The sequence below is a fragment of the Dipodomys ordii genome, unplaced genomic scaffold, assembly GCF_000151885.1.
Source record: "Dipodomys ordii isolate 6190 unplaced genomic scaffold, Dord_2.0 Scaffold19, whole genome shotgun sequence".
NCBI lineage: Eukaryota > Metazoa > Chordata > Mammalia > Rodentia > Heteromyidae > Dipodomys > Dipodomys ordii.
Genome location: NW_012267235.1, coordinates 9,629,079 through 9,646,721, shown reverse-complemented (window position 1 = coordinate 9,646,721; position 17,643 = coordinate 9,629,079). Strand labels below are relative to the sequence as shown.

The 17,643-nt window shown below is 48.8% G+C and overlaps 1 protein-coding gene across 1 annotated transcript in view; it reads right to left on the bottom strand.

The window, feature by feature from the left end:
- The window catches only part of Hs3st3b1 (heparan sulfate (glucosamine) 3-O-sulfotransferase 3B1), a 62,808-nt gene extending 45,448 nt beyond the window's left edge, over nt 1–17,360 (bottom strand). Inside the window, exon 1 of the mRNA XM_013013057.1 lies at nt 16,419–17,360. Within this exon, the coding sequence (XP_012868511.1) occupies nt 16,419–16,966 (548 nt within the window). The 5' untranslated portion in view covers nt 16,967–17,360. The remainder of the gene's footprint in view (nt 1–16,418) is intronic.
- Between the last annotated feature and the right edge of the window lie 283 nt (nt 17,361–17,643).

The following is a 17,643-nucleotide window of genomic DNA, read 5'->3' as shown; positions in this document are numbered from 1 at the left end:
AGCTAAAGAGCTGAGGGACAGTTCCCAGGCCCAGAGTTCAGGCCCCACGACCGGACCCCCCCCCAAAAAATAAAAAAATAAAAAAATAAATTCATTAGTTTTTGGCTTCCCTAGCCACAGCCCTAGCTCCTGGGAGCAATTCTACTTCCTACTTCCTGTCCCAGGCTTCCACCCATCTTTCTTCAAGAGAGCCAATGTTCTACAGAAGGAAATCCTGACACTTGCCCCAAATCCTGAGGCAGTGTTTCAGGCCCAGGTTGCTCAATATTGCTTACCCAAAGGCTCTGCTGGTGGGGAAGGATAGAGAAATCCAGCTCCAATAAAGAAAAGAATGGGAGTTTCACACAGCTGAATTGCCAGGTTTCCTCAACAGATGAGCTGGCCTGAGGCTGGCTGGGCTCTCCTCTTCCTTTTAAATAAACCAAGGGTGTGAAAGGAAAGACAGGTTCTAAAAGCAAGGCCAGAAGTCACAGCTCAGTCTTTCCCTAGAAGGAATCAAGGGGACTGTACATGAAGCTGTGTCAGGCTGGACTAGCCTCAGAAGCCAGAGAACCAACAGGCTAATAAATCAGTCCTGCGAAGCTGCAGAACAACAATCAAGTCAATAGACTGTCTCCCCTTCTAGCTCATTAACTATTGGACAGGATTGTCCTTCGGGGCGTGGCCTCCCAGCTGGAAATTAAATTAGCTTAGCTATAAACCAAGGAAGAGTGGGCTGAGCCCAGCCAACCATCCTGGGGTAAAAACCCACCACCAATACCTCTCCCCAGTTCCATCCTCCTGACCCCTCAAGCTGGCATCTCCTTTGGAAGGTCTCTTCTGAACAATGACAAGGGACCGACTGCTTTACTTTGGTTCTAGATAAAAGCACAATGAACTGATATCGATTCTGGTAAAACATCAGTAGGAATGGCTTCTCAATGAGACAAAGTAACCATTCAATTCAGCATTGAAGAACCCAAATAAGCAATGTTCAGGTGAGAAGAAACAAGGAAAAGGGGAAAGAGAGATCATGAGCAAAGAGGAAGGGGGATCAAAGATGCATCCACATGAGACCTGAAAAACAACAGAAGGAGAGTTGCAATAACTGCACATTCAGAGCAGGTGGGTGCCTGTAAAGCTACCTGGTAATTGCCAGCTTGGGCATTTGGGCCCTGGCATCAGGCCCAACTAGCATCTAAGAATGGAGCCAGTCAGCGACCATGGACTGTTGCTGCTGTAGGTCTGAAGTGCCAGAGAGTGGAATTTCTAAGTACATGGCTTCCCTTTAATGAAAGGCTCCATCCAGACAAGTAAAGAGTAGCCAGCTTAGCTTGGAGGACGTGGACCCTGGCACCCATCCTGAACAGCTGGATCCCCAGCATGGCCCTTTGATGGGGGCAACCTTTCCGAACAACAACAAAAACAACTAACCTGCTGAATGCTGTTGGACAGCCCCTTGTGCTTCTGACTTCTGAGTTGCAAGAAAAACACCAACCAAAATACAGGTTAGCCAGGTGCTGGTGGCTCACAGCTGTAAGCCTAGTTACTCAGGAAGCTGAGATCTGAGGATTGTGGCTCAAAACCAGTATGGCCAGAAAAAGTCTGTGAGACATGTATCCCCAATTAACCACCAAAACCAAGCTGAAAAATAAGTGAAGCAGTAGCTTAAGTAGTAAAGTACCAGCCTTAAAAAAAAAAAAGCTCAGGGACAGTGCCAAGGCCCTGAATTTAAGCCCCCAGGACCTGCATGAAAAAGAAAAACAAGTAGATTAGCCAGTATTAGTTACCCTCTGAGTGATGCCGTTAGCAGAGTATTACTCACGTCACACCTTTGGACTTGCAGACCGAGACTCTCCTACTCATCTTCCCCCTTTGCTAGTCTCTCCCTGCACTTGCTTCGTGGAACTCTGTCCTTGTGTCACCTTTGCTGTGGGGCCTTCATAGTATTGACCTTGATAGTCTAGCTAGCCTTCTTCAGCTGAATCGCTGTGCCTCAAATCTACTTCTGATTTTGCCCATGTCCTGCCTTACTGTAGCTAGCCATCTCCTCCTTGCTGACCTGATCCTCTCATCTTCCACAGGAAGTCCTACACTTCCACCTCCTCCCTCATTCTCAGGCTTCCTTTGATTCTTTTACTATCATCACAGAATCTTCTCATTGGCTCTCATCTGGACACCCCCAATGCCCCTGTTGGCCATTCAGATCTCTTTCTCAAGGTTACCTCTTTAAAAGGTCTGCCTTCTCTTCCACCCTCTTCTCCCATCACCTTTCCTCATGGCTGTCTTCTCCTGGTAGCATTGTTATTTTTTTTTAACTGGTTTGTCTGTTTATTTCTTACTGTCCATCATCCTGCTAGAATGCAAGAGGTGCAAAGGCTGGGCCAGCACTCATCAGTATATTACATCCATCATGTTTGAGAAATGAATAACTCTGATTCTCAGAGCCAAGTGAATACAGTAGATGCTCAATGAATGAACAAAATCCATATGCAACTACAATGAAGAAGACTAAAACTAGTGAGCATTCAATTACAGACGGAAGAAGAGCCAGCTGAGATAACCTAGATCCCCCTCCTCTCTCCAGCCCACCACAGAGGTCTCTGACAACAAACTGCCCCCTCTGGAAGGAAGATGCCACCACTGGTCTTCCTATTGCTGTCTGACAGGTGAGGGGAAGCTAAAGGATTTTATACTTCTTTATGAAGGTTATTCTTCCTGAAGGTCACATTTTAAGGCACAAGCGGGGAAGCATCATTTAGATCCTAAAACTACCATTGACCTTATCTTTTCCTTTTTTTTTTTAAGGTCAGGCTGGGAATTCCATCCTCCTTTTCCTCCCAACTGCTGGGATTAGAGGAGTGCACTACCATGGTTGGTGCTCTGCCATTCATCTTGAGAGGTGAGCTTACTTGGGGGTTTATCAGCATCTGCCAGACGGACCTAGGCTGTCTACTGCAGCTTCCTCCGTCCTCCACATCTGGGAACAGACTGACCAACCTCAAATAGTTCATACCTTTGCTCTGCCCATCCTCAGCTCACAATCCTCAACTCAATTCCCTAAAAGAGGTCATCTGGATAAGATGAGGCGGCTTCGCTCTGAGTCCTCAAATCCCATGAAAGCCTTAGCCTTCAGGAAACTGTTTTCAGCTGCTCCCCGGCAAATGCTCTTTTTTCCAAGGAACACAGCGAGCCAGAGCCTAGTCTGTACTTTCCAGCTGCAATCGATTGAAAACATGACCCTAAAAATAACGGTAAACAAGTGAAATCTTCCATGGAGACAGACAGGAGGGAGCTAGGTTAGTTAATACAGGGCTTGTCCTAAACACTCACTCACTGCTCAGTCTAGCCAGCTGTTCAAAAACTATCTGGTGGGAAAATACCATGAGTGAATGAATGAGTGAATACATGCATGATAGACGTAACCACCTTATTCCGTCAGTAGTGCCATCTAGATGCTCTGGTGCCCGACTTGCAATAGGGCTGTGCTGTTATTGCCTGATATTTCCCAAGGCCCCACAAAAGGACAAGTTCAGTGTCAAATATTGCTTCTTAAAGGAATGTAACTGTATAGGCAGGGAAGTGTGATAAGAATGAGAACCTTGCCAGGTCCCTGAGGTGAAGGATCCCACTACGGTGTGAAACTGTTCATCTCCAGACCATGAGGAATGCCCTTGCCAAATGTCTTGCCCTACGCAAGGGCCAGTGGAGCACTGCCCAGCTTGCAAGCAGGTGCTACCATTTTTTCCCAGACAAAAGAGCCTATCAGAAGACAGTGTTTCTGTATCAAAGATTACCATGGCAGGCTTAGGGAGCTCAGAGGGGAAAATCCAGATAGCCCTGTCACTTCAGGTTTACACTCACAGGTAAATTAATCTCCTTCTCGCTTGGTTAAAAGGTTCCATTTGCCCCCTTTTCCACTGACACTTAATCCCAAAGTTTCCTCTCTTTCCGGCCCCCCCTGACTGCAGAATACTTTTAAGTGTTACCTTTGGCTCCAGACACAAAAAGAGAACATGCACTCCCCTCCAAGTTATTGGCTTTCTTTTCGGCCCAAAGCTGCCAATATTTACATACAGCCTCTCGGTTATTTAATGAAGACATCAACATTGCATGCAGGGTGAGCAATCATCCTGGTGCTAAGAATAAAACAGACCCAGACCACAAGAATTGTCTGTGTGCCAAACAGGGCGGGGACTGGGGGGCGAACCTCCACCTTTTCCAACACCATCAAACATCTTGCACCATAAACACCCGGTTACACACAACACTTACTTTTGAAAAGACACAAGCTGCTTAGAGGAAAGCTGACCCTGCAATTAGCCTGCTTGGAAAACAACAGTGAGGGGGAAGCTGTTACAGAAGCTCCTCCAGCAAGACCAGACTTGAAATCCTAATCAGCAGGCCTGCTTCCCTGCCTCAGCCTCCCCAGCTTTTGATTCCTGCCACTCTGCTTCCTTATCCATTCACTTGGCAGTAATCATGTTAGGGGAAGCAGGGGAGGATAAGAGGGTAGAAACTAACTCAAGCAAGAGGAAGAAGTTGCTAGTTCTGAGGGTAAAGGTGTAGGAAAACACAACACACAGGATCAGATGATTTTCTCCTCCTCCTCCTCCTCCTTCTCTCCTCCATCTCCTTCTTCTTTTGGTCAGTTATGGGGCTTGAACTTTGGGCCTGGGTGCTGTTCCTGAGCTCTTCAGCTCAAGGCAAGCACTCTACCACTTGAGCCAGAGCACCACTTCCCAGAGTCAGATTCTTAACAACTCCAAGGAAACTGAAAGACCTGCTCCACCAACATTAACATCCACGCCCCAAATTAACATCCACTCTCTGAGGCCCTGGAACCAAAAGATGCTGTACTAAAGGGGAAACACTAGGCGAAAAAAAACAATTAAACAAACTTATTCTTTGTAAGCTTGCAGTACTTCTCAGGGCCTTTACCATGCTAATAGAATTACTTCATTGTATATTACCAAGTACGCTTTTCACAACATTCCATTCTTTGAAAAAGTTGAGAGCAGTGCTTCTCAAAAGTGCGGTTCCAAGTCAATTCAGTGTAAGTAATTTAATATTGGTAAACACAGGAAAATAAAAATCCACGGCTATAGCCTAGCAAAATCACCAGCGAGGGGGCCAGGCCAGGGGTGGCCGTCATAAACTGTACAGGAAGGGTCACGGTGCTATGTTGGTGCATGGGTGACACAGAGGAAGGTGGCCATTGTCAATAGGGATGGACGACAAAGGAGACAGAGATTGGGAGGATCATGGTTCAAGGTTAGCCTAGGCAAAAGTTGGCAAAATCTCATTTCCACTAAAAAGTTATCTATGGTGGCTTATATGTATCATCCCAGGTATGCAGGAGGAATAGGTAAGAGAAACAGAGTCTGAGATTGGCTTGGGGCAAAATACAAGTACCCATTGGAAAAATAGCTAAAGCGAAAAAGGTCTGGGAACACGGTTCAAGTGGTAGAGCACCTGCTTAGCAAGTGCAAGGCCCTGAGTTCAGACCCATGCCACTGTTTTGCTCACACAAAAGTTCCACATTGTAGAGCTTTTGTGTGTGTGTGTGTATATATATATATATACACACACACACATATATATACATACATATATATTATTGTAAAGATACTGTACAGAAGGGTTACAGTTACATGAGCAAGATAATAAGTCCATTTCCTATCGAACATTGTTACCCTCTCCTTTGTTTTTCCCCTTCCATCCCTTTCCTCCCCAATTCCCCAACTCTTCCCTCCCTCCCCCCTCAAGGTTGTGAAGTTCTTTTTCAATATAGTGTCTTGTACATCTCGTTGTTACAATGGGTCAACCTGTATCCTTGTTTCAGCATTTTATTTCCCTTCCACTCCGCAAATTAGAAAAATGTATATACAAGATGCAGGACACCAGAATCAAGTACAGTGACATCAGGGGTTCTACCATGGGGACAGAACATACAAAGAAACAAACAAAATCTCTTGTGTCCTTATATTGAGGTTCATTTCACTTAGCATCAGCCTATATGGTACATATCTATGTACCATACATAGATATGTATGTACATACTTACATATATAGCTATTGACCTTTTCTACTTGTCTCAGACATATACTAGCTATTGCAGATAAGGGAAACCATGGGACCTATGTTTCTTTGGGCCTGGCTTACTTCACTTAATATAATTTTTCCAAGGCTTTCCATTTCCTAACAAATGGGGCAATGCCATTCTTTCTGATGGAGACAACGAATTCCATTATATATATATATATATATGATACATATATCATATATATATGATACATATATCATATATATATATATATATATATATCACATTTTCTTGATCCATTCATCTACGGGGGTGCAGCTGGGTTGGTTCCTTAGCTATGGTAAATAATGCTGCGATAAACAAAGTTGTGCTGGTAGCTTTGGTATGACCTTGTTTGTGATCTTTTGGGTAAATGCCCATAAGTGGGATTGCTGGGTCATAGGGAAGCTCTATGTGGAGTCTTTTGAGGAACTTCCATACTGTTTTCCAAAGTGGTTGAAGAGGTACATCCAGCCATCTACAGGCACAGCTGTGTGACCTTACCCAAGCTCTATGAACTTCTTTCCTTGCAAAATTAGGGCAATTGCACAGGAGGTTTGCTCTTCTGATTAAACAACTGCCTGGCCCACCACCAAGTGAGACTTCCCACTCACACATCCCCCACGAGGCTGGCACCCCTGGCTCTCCGGAAAGTGCCTGAAGAAATAAAATACAAAACCATACTTTAACATTTTTACGTTCATCGGAGATTTGGTAGGACTAATAAACTTTTTTAAAAAAATGAGTACTTAAACCTTGCTTTGAGGTCTTTTGAACTTACTGAAGCTTAAACTCAGGGCCTGGGTGGTGCCTCTGAGCTCTTTTCCTTGAGGCTGGTGCTCTACCACTTGACACACAGCTGCGCCTCTGCCTTTTGGCAGTTCATTGGAGATCCGAGTCTCATGGACTTTACTGCCTGGGCTGGCTTCAAACCACAATACTCAGGTCTTTAGCTCCTGAGTAGCATGCGCTACAGGTGTTTGGCATACTTGTAATTTAGCTCATCCATGAAGGAAGGTTCCTAGGGTAACTCCATGTGTCCTGTACTCCCTTAGTACAATGCTGGATGAGAGCAAACCCTTTCAGGAAGATTTAGGATAGTGAAACTACCTGCGTGACACTTTAATGGAAGAGATGGGCCATCCTAGGTTTGTTCAAACCAAGGAATACATGACACCATCAGTGAACCTCAAAATAAACTATGGACTTTGGTTCATAATGACATGTTGATGTAAGGTTCATGCCTTGTGAGAGATGTTTACTTTGGTGAGGAATGTTGGTGCTAAGGAGGCCGGGCACTTAGCCCACAGACAGGAAGTCACTGCACTTTACTTGGTTTTGTTCTAAGCATGAAACGATTCCAGAAAATAAAGATCTTTTTTTTTTTCCAAATAAGTGCTCAGTAGATCTTTGTTGTAAAAAGTTAAAATGTGCTTCATGACAATGTATCGCTGACTGTGAACCATGCACAATGGCTCATGCTTGTAAATGGTTAAATACTTGGAAAGCTGAGATTAGGAGAACTGAGGACAAAAAGCTCTAGACACCTTTTCCATCTCAATCAATAGCTGGTCGAGGTAGCCAGTGTCTATCATCCAAGCTACACCCGGAAATGTAAATAGGAGGATTATTTTGTCCAGGGCTTTCCTGGACAAAAACCAAGGAATTATCTCAAAAATAACCAGAGCAAAACAGCTGGTGGTGTGACTTAGGCAGAAAAGCAACTGCCTAGCAGGCCCAAAGCTGTTCAAACCCCGCTAACTCACATGCTCACGGGTAGGTGCAGGGGCACACACTCACAAAGAATGATTTAGAATAGTTGCCAGGTGCCAGTAGCTCCCACTTGCTACCAGCTACTCAGGAGACGGAGATCTGAGATCAAGATTCAAAGCCAGCCCCGGAAGAAAACTCGAAGAGAATGCTTGCCTCCAATGAACTAGCAAAATGTCGAGCTAGAGGCCTGGCTCAAGTGGTAGAGCACCAGCCCTGAGTGAGGAACAGAGGACAGAGAATGCTGCAAGTCCTGAGTTCAAACCCTGGTACCAGCAATCAATAGAATCTGCTTCTGGTTTCTTCCACCAAGTCTATTTCGAGTCAATAATAAAAATATGTTTTACTTCCTTCTTTCCCAAACACTTGAGGGCTGCTGCACCCAACCACCCACTTGGGGCTCCTGGAAAAGCTCTTTGATGGAAAGCGGATGTTGGCTCCTTTGTGTATCAGTGTTAACTGGCAGAACCAGAATATGCTAAGTGCCCCCGGGGAGACTCTGGAACAATCGGACCAGCCGAACAGCACATCCAGGGGAGGGGCCTGGCAGAGGCCGGCCGGGGAGGGCACCCCGGGGTTCCGGAGGCTTTGGAACCCCTGCGTGTCTTCCGGGCCGCGTGCATCGTAAGCAGTGGACGACGTGCCTGGGCAGGCCGCTGGCTGCAGGACGGGCCCGGGCCCCGGAGACGTAGGCTGAGTCCAGACTGTGCTCCAGAGAGACCGGGGAAGGGCGGCAGGCCCTTCCGCCTGGGTGTAGGTGAGCGATCGGAAATCAAAAGCAGCGCAATTGACCCAGGGGCTGTGGTTCTCGGGGATGGAGGGCACCCCTCCACCCCTACCCCCGCCCCAGAAGGCAAGAGGAATTGGGGCTAGCGGGTGCAGGAAGGTCCCAGAGACAAGGAAAGCACAAACTCAGTGCAGTCGGGCCGGGAAGGCGAAGACGGCTCAGGAACCGATTGGGCCCTGGTGAGGGCGAGTCCCGCGCGCTCTGCCCGCCTACGGGCGTGGCTTCTAAGTGAGCGAGACATTATTGGTCCCTCTGCACTCCCTCCAGCCAATCAACGCAGAGATCGATCTCGGCGGCACCGCCCACCATAAACGCTGACGGCTTCGCCCGTCTTATTCCAACAGGTGAGGCCCCAGCGCCGCAGTCGGACTGAGGTCACGTGACTACCGCCCCCGGAGCGGGCCAGCAATCCAAGGACAAGCCCCGCCTCCGTGCGTGGCCCCGCCCCCTGTGCCCTGCCACGCCCCTGTCTGCCGGCCCCGCCCCCAGCACCAAGACCTTCGCCATCTGTCCCCGGGCAGGGCGATCCCAGGACCAGATGCCGCGATCCCGAGCCACGCTTGGGGCCGAGCCGACTGATCCCCCGGGCCGCCAGCCTCGGAGCCATTTTCTCTGTCCCGGGCTGCGCCCCGGGCCACCCTTCAAGAAGAGAGAGAGACACCTGGGGTCCTTGCTCTAGATCACTCTCTCCCCCACCCCATTCCCCTCCCTCTCCTTTCTCCCGGTGCCTAGTCACTCTTTGGATGTTTTACTCTGTCCAGTAGAGAAGGGATACACACACACACACACACACACACACACACACACACACACACAGGAGCCTGGGATCTGATGCTTCATGTTTCACAATGCTAACCACTGGCAAGAAACAGTAGCCTAGGTTGAAGGGCAAGCAACCACACACACATACATAAAACAGTATGTTACACGTATTATAAATAATTACATATATATTATATATAACACATATTACACACTATATATGGATTCCAGCCATGCAATCTTGTATTTTTTGTTTGCTTTTTTAACTGCATTTTTTGTCTTTTCATTTTTGGTACTGAAGAAAGCATTCAGGATGTTGCACTTGGTAGGCAAGCACTTTGCCATTGAGTTTACATTCCAGCCCATGTATACTTTGTTTTTTGTTGGTCAGGAGTCTTGAGCTCGGGGCCTGAGCACTGTCCTGAGCTTCTTTTGCTCAAGGCTAGCACTCTACCACTTGAACCACAGTTCCACTTCTGACTCTTTATGTAGTTACTTGGAGATAAGAGTCTCAGGAGTTTATTTACCTGGGCTGGTGTCAAACCAATATCCTCAGGTCTCAGCCTCCTGAGTAGCAAGGATTCCACCACCAGCCACAGTGTCAACTTACTTTTTAATTTTTTTTTTCAGTACTGAGCCTTGAACTCGAGGCCTTTTGCTATCAATTGCTGCCCCTCCCAACACCCCCCCCTTCCCACTAGACTTGGTGCTCTACCAGTTGAGCCACAGCTTCACTTTGTATTTTTACTATTTTTCAAGTGACAGGAACATGTATGACATATATATATTTAAAATCACAAGATATAAAAGAAACCACAATATCTAATATGTCCAAAGAGAATGATGTTGAAATCATTAGGATCATTTTAAGATACAGCCTCTTGACAGTCATGCAGATTATTTTATTATCATATTACTAAGATGGTAATTGCCCCTCCCAGGCTGAAGTTCTCAAACTCCTGACAAGAAAAAAAAAAAGGCATTCAAAGCCACTGTGCACTAAATAACTCAAGCATTAGTCAGGGTTAGTTTCACTTTAGCATAATTTGAGGGACAGGAATCAGAATTCTAACAAAGGTAACATTCTAAATGTAAAAAAAAGTTTTATGGCCTACACACAACTAGTTTTCATAGATATCAGTGTCTCATTTCTTCTCCGTCATGGTAAATGTTTTCATTTGAGGTAGAAACATATTGTTTTCATTATCCTGGAAAATATGCCACATTCTTGGGGTGCTCATATAGCTGAGATTCCTGAGGATCTCAACAGTACAGGACTGAATTTCTCTCCTCATCTGAAACCATCCACTGTTAAATGAGTGAGTGAGGTAGTGTCCTATTCAGAAAAGAAATGTTTTAAAGCAGTCATTTTGTATTTCCGTCAACACAATTTCCATGTTCAGAGAGTAAGCCCATAAAATATTCATAAGACAAATTGAAGTAGAAAGCTGCTGGAAAAGTAATCTTATGCATTTCAGTGCTGAGGACACTGAATAAAAGCCACCTCCTTTATTCGGTCAGACTGACTGACTGGAAGATTTGTTTTCTTTAAAAAAAAATTCCTGTGCACTTTTAATTTTAGTGATTTAAAAGTCATTTTTAAGTTACCAGAAAAATCTCATGTCCTGTGATGTGTTTTCAAAATGGGCAAATTAAGTATGTATATTTAAAAATTTTATGAGGCATTTTTCCAAAAGCATAAGTTTTCTCCAAACAAAAATAAAACACCAAACAAGAGAAACAAGCTATGGCATGTCTGTCACTTTAAAAATGCCAAACAATATATCTTTAGCTAGGAAAAATATCTTTAATAAATACTAATCTATACCAATCACTTTTCAATAACAATGCTCCATTGAAAAAAGCAAAACAGTTCAATCAGTATTTAATTCCTATTTGTAGTGTTTTGTAGTAGATTTGTTTTAAGATAAGAGCAGAGACACTATTCAATCACAGCATACCATGTGAAAGATTCTAAGTGTAATTTAATTCACACATATCACCATTTTATTTATCTTAAACAAATAGGTTGCTATTAAATATTGACTATTTTATTAACTCCAAGTGTCTGGGAAAACACTTATGATGAGGTTAATTTATGTTATATTTTCCCCTGAACTTGTAAAAGATTAATCAACCATTTTATGGTCTAATTTAGGTGCCTAATTAAAAACAGAGTTCAACACATGCTACACTGTCTTGCTAATAAATCTTGACAGCTTTGTAACATGATGGTTTATATTTCAATTTGTTGCAGATAAATGAAAATTTCTGCTGTACACTCAGCAGCTTGAAAGTGAGGTTTAAAGCACGGGACTGCGAAAGTACAATTATTTTGAAATGGGCTATCTCCAGTAAGATCTTACATTCTTCCCAGGGAAGCCACTAACAGTCCTGGTGAGCAGGTTTTTAGAAACAAAGTGGGAGGAATAAGGGTGGAAGGGACCCATTTTCTCAACATTTGCCAAATTAAAATATGTAGGGGTTTCTAGGGGTTAGAACCTCATTCTAAAGAAATAGCTCAAAATACTCCCACCAGTGCTAGGGATTGAACCTATGGTCTAGGTATTGTCACTCAGCTTTTTCACTAAAGGCTGACACTCCACTTTTGAGCCACGGTTCCACTTCCAGCTTTTTGCTGGTTAATTGGACTTTCTTTCCCAGGTTGGCTTTGAACTGCAATCCTCAAATCTCAGCCTCCTGAGTTGTTAAGATTATGGGCATGAGCTACCAGTGCCCCATTTTGAACCACAGTGCCACTTCCATTTTTGTCATTTTAACGATTCCTTTGACTCTGGTTGGCCTGCACAAAGATAAATGTGTCAGCTTGCTATGATTATCCTCACTAGTGCTAAACCAACGTAGGACATTGCTAACTGGAGTGTTTTGGAGTTGTAATTCTTGTGCAGTAAATGACAGTCTGAGCTCAGAATCTTTGCAGGTGATAAGGAAACTGCCAGTCTCTTTTTGAGCATCATGTCTGACTCACCTCATGTTTTGGTTAATGCAGTGTGGGTGTCATGTCACAGAACAGACTAGAACTGCCTGGGTTGGCATAAGAGCTTTGTATTTTTCTAGCTGTGAGGCTTGGGCAAATGGCCTGCCCTCTCTGCCTGTGTTTCCTCACTTGTGATGTGAAGTACCTATTTCAGGGGACTATAATGAGGATTAAACTTGCTAATCTTGTAAAACTTGAAGCAGTGCCTAGCACAGTGGGAAAACATTTAGCATGTGTTAGCTACCAACTTTATTAAGCCACACACATATGTGCACACGTGTGTGTACACACACACACATACATTTTGATGGGTTGGTCACAGCACTAAAGTGTCTTTTTATTTATGAAGGCATCAAAATGGAAAAGAGGGCAGGAAGAGACCAACCTACTACTGTGAAATCTAAGGCAGATTCCTGCATGACACCTAATTAATGAAACAATGTTTGGAGAAGTTGATTCTTAAACTGGGATCATCAAGTTCATGTTTTTAAAAAAATCTATCAAAATTTACAGCAAATCAGAAAGAAAAAAAAAACCTTCAAAACTTGTCTATTTAATGTCTGATGGTGGAGATTTACATCCAAGCCTGGAGGTTCTGCTCTGGGGGGGGGGGTATTTGCTCTACTGCAAGGAGGTTAATTTCTTCAGAAACACAGTCTTGTATTTCTTTTTGGGGGCTTTAATTTAAAACTTAAGGTACAGAGGGGTTACATTTACAGAAGTCAGGTCATGAGTACATTCCAGTCCTGTATCACTGACCAAAGGCAAGGACTGATTTCGCCAGACGCCCCTATAAGCCAACTGTGGAGTGTTCATCAACACTAGCTAAACTTGTGGTTGGGGGAGGTGGGTGGAGGCGAAGGCGAGCTGGACGATGAACTGACAACATCAACTCAGTAACAACCCTCAACTCAGACGAACACAAACCACCATCAGCAGGACTTAGCAGGACCTGATGTGTGGTTGTTGATTTGGTGAAATTAGCTCGGCGCTGCCATCTTCTTGGACTCCGAACTACTAGGACCCTCCCCCTCCCCCCATATCAGGCTGATAGAATCTCATTAGGACAAGTGAAGCAAAAGACCATCGAATCTTGGGATGTCATGCAAATCAGCCCAGGCCGTGGGGCTACTGGTTAGGCCCGGGGCAGGGCTGTGAATCAACCCATTACACCCATTACGACTTGCTCAGACACAGCCGCGACCTCCTTCTCCAACCGAGTGCCACTGACCCGCGCGCTCAACCATCCATGCATGCTCAAAGGGCTTACACACACACACACACACACACACACACACACACACCCCACCCAAATGCCTTTAAACTGTGTTTCTCTCCCATGCTCTAGTTGGGGGGGAGGCTAGACTCTGATTAATTGTAACGCTCGGGTTCATTTATATTGATACAGTTTCCGACTGGCAGCCTGGCCTTCCCGACCGAGCGAGAGATCTCTGGACCTCAACTGTAGTCAGAAACTGGGATTTCTCGCCCCCCCTCACCTCCTGGCCCCCAATTTTTCAAGCATAGGGAGCCAATGATTTGACGCCCAGCGCTTGGGATCTCGGGTCTCCACGGTGTGTTGGGTTTAAAAGGTAAAAGGATGCCTTTAAAGTTCCTACTTTTGCCCAAGCATCCAGTGCATTGTAAGGTAGTTAATTTTTTTTTTTTTTTTTGGATTTCGTAGGACTTGAATCTCCCTCCCCCCCCCCAGCTTTTCCTTTCAAAAGAAACAACTCTGCGGCCAAGCCAACGCTCGGCAGAGGCGGCGGGAGAAGTCTGCGCTTCCGAGCCGGGTGCGTAGGTATCCCGGGCCATCGCCGCGGGCTCTGGGCCTCCGGGTCCCCCACGTGGAGCGTACGGAAGTGGCTTGTAAGGGTGACGAGCCCTCCGATCTCCCCGGCCACGAGGCCGGGTCCAGCCGCCCCGGCACCGCTGCTCTCGGCGCGCGGCTCCCGGGCGACCCAGGCGCCCGAAGCTCCCAGGCTGCGCTCCCGGCTACGGGAGCGCGGCGATGGCTGCTGTCGCGACTTAATTCGGTATTAAATCAAGCAAAAGGGAAGAACGGCCTAGCAGGTGAAGGGCAGCCGCCGCCTCCGCGATTGCGGGAATCTTCCTGTGGGGATTTCCAGAGCCTTGCCCCAGGTGCGCTTATAAAACCGCCTGACATGAAGGGTTCGGTTATTTTTTTTTCCTGCTAGTTCTCCCCAAGCCGAGCCCCAAGAGTGTCAGATCACACTCCGAAAATCCCAGGCTGCCTCCGGCTGAGCTCTACCCTACCCGGGTTCCACCCAGACCCCCGGAGTCACCATATCCAAAGAGCAAGGAGGAGTGGCGAGGGTAGAAGTGAATACCAGCGACCTAGTCAGTGACAGTCGCCAACGATCGGAGAAGTTCCTTCCGGACCTGATCACACTAGTACCCTGGCCCTTCCTGGCCCCTGTCTGGCCCCACTGCGCGCACCAGAGAGAGTACTAAGGTCCTCAGGGCTCTAGCCACCTCGGTACACCCCGGCCGTGGGACTCCGTCTAGGTCCCCGGCGGTTCCGGCTGGCTAAACCTGAAGACTGGGCAACTCCTGACAATAGGAAATAAATAAAGGGACAAAGGGGAGGGGAGGGCGAGGCTGGGAAAGGAACGGTTTTAATCCGCCCAGGGTCAAGTCGTGTTTTTTTTTATTGTTTTTTTTTCTTTTTTAATCTTCCATCTCACCCGGGTCCAGGAAAGGAAGGTGGGGACTAAAGAGTGGGGTCCGTTTCCCTTTTCCCCTTTCTATTTTCCGAAGTCTCCGGACTCTTTGAAGTTAGTCATCGGACCTGGAGACGTCGGCGGAACTCAAGAGTGTGTGGCTTGGGGTTGAGAGCCGGGGTGGTGACCTGAGAGATGGGGTGGAAGGAGGCCGGGGCGTCGGGGGGGGGTGCGGGGCTGGGGGAGGCCCAGGGAAGAGGCCGGCGTTCCGGAGCTCAGCCTCTGACCTCCCCAACAGTTCACCCCCAAGGAGCAGTGGCTGGCGGGAAGCAGTGGGCAGAGGTCGTGAATGTGACCCCGAGGCTGCAGTCCCTTTGGAAGCGGACTCTGCAACCCATTTGAAGACTGGATTTCCGGAAGCCGCGACCTCCAAACCACCCTCATTTCTCAATCAATGCACCCGGAATCATTCTTTGCGCCGGGATGGAATATAGGACCCGCGGAGGCACGCGTTCTCGCCCTCCGATCTCCCCGTTGGGAAGCTGGAGAGGCGGAAACCGGCTGGCGGTGCCCGCTGAGAAGCCTTCAAAAAGCCTCGTGCGTCTCCGGCGGGCTGCAGTGCGCGCCTTTGCCCGACAGGGACCAGTACCGCTCCACGCTCCGCAGCCAGCAGAGGCGCCCGGCCGCCCACCCGCCCAGATCAGCCCCCCGCCCCCAAGATCCCTAGTGCCTCTCCCAGCCTTGTGGGTCTCACCCCCTTGGGGTTCCCGTGACCGGGAGGATTGCAACAACAATAACAACAAAGTTAAGACTCTCAGTGGCTTTGGCAGGGCGCCTTCGCTCTCCCCATCTGGGGAGCAGAAGCAGCTTTCCGAGTCGGTCCGGGGAGACGAGTGTAACTAACCCAAGCATGAGGCACCCCCCAGGCTTAGAGAGGATAAAAAGTGGATCCCAGCAGTACCCGATCGACCGGAGCGAACCACCGCGGGGTGAGAAGGTGGTGCGCATCGCCGAGCGCTTTTCTTTAAAACGCTTCTTCGCGGCGAGGCCGCCCGATTTATTCTGGAGCAGCGGGGACCACTAAGTCGCTAGCGCTCCGTGAGAAGTTTCGGTAGGTTGAAGCCACAGAGAGCCTCCTTGGGTGTCTCCGCGATCGCGCGGGGGTGAGGTGCGGGGCTCAAACTTGTCCGCTGTGTCCGATCGCTCCCCTGTCCCTCCCTGCCCACACCCCGGTGGTCCGCAGCTAGACCGCCCACCCCCTTCCCAACACCTCCCCAACAGATGCCACGTCTCCCCTCCGTTCACGGTCTGGATCGCTGCCCACACTCCTGGCCCCAAGGCAAGAAAACTCACCGGTACCAAGCGAGGCCCTTGTCGTAGCTGCGATCGAAGAAGTGGGGTTCGGCGCCCACGGCGCGCACGTCGGGGTGCACGCGCAGGAACTCCAGCAGCGCCCGCGTGCCGCCCTTCTTCACGCCGATGATGATGGCCTGCGGCAGCTGCTTACTCCCGGACCCGCTGAAGAAGCTGGAGATGGGGCTGGGGGAGTCGGGCGCCTCGGGACTCTGCTCTTCCTGGCTCGCTGCGCCCTCCGCCTGTCCTGCAGCCAGGGCGGTGTCCGGGGGTTCCCGGAAAGGCAACCTGGACGGCGTCCCATTCGGAGCAGTGGCCAGGGCTGGCGAGGCGTGCGCCGCGCGGGACCCGGAGCCCAACAGCAGCAGTCCGGGCGCGGCGGCGCAGGAGCCGGCGCACGAGTACAGGAACATGTAGAGCCAGACACAGAGCATGGCGAAGAGTAGCGCGAGCTTCCTCCTCACCGGCGGCGGGGGCGTCGGCGGCTGCGGTAGGAGCCGGCCGGGGACATCGAGGCAGGGTCGGCCGCCGCTCAAGCGCTGCCCCATGCGCTGCCCGCGGGCACGGCCCGAGGCATGGCTCAGCACATGGCGCGAAGCCCAGCGGAGCAGTGAGCGCGGAGAGGGTCCCCTGGCCCGCTGGACACCCAGACAGCCGGCTCGGTTTATTGCCCTCGTGTACCCGCGGCTACCACCGCCACCATCGCTGCTGCTTCTGATCTTTCCCGGGTGGCGGCGGCGGCTGTAGCGGCGGCGGCTCTTGACATGTTGCCCGGGAGAAGTCGCAACTGGAACGAAAAGTCAGGGCGGGCGGCAAACGCTCGTGCGGTGCAGAGATCGCCGCCCTGGCGCGCCCTGGCTACTCCAGACGGTGCGCACCGGCCGCTCGCCGGGGCTGCCTCCGCGCAGTGCTGAGAACCGAGCCCCAGAGCGCAGCCCCGGCACTGGCCCGCAGAGGCTGCGGAGGGGAACTGCGCAGGAAAAGAGCTGGGCACTGAGGTGGGGTGGGCGGGCCCGGCCTGGCGGAGTGACGTGCCGTTCAACCTACCAAAAAAAAAACCCTAGTGCTATGCAAATATAGAGGCTGTACCAAAGACTAACTAGCCAATCCTCTCTCGGAACGTGGGGGTGTGGAAAGGCTCGGGGCGGTGGCTACACAGCGGGGGCTCCTATTGGCTTGCAAGACTCGAGGGGGCAGGTTCAGGGAGGTGGAGCCCCAGGCTGCT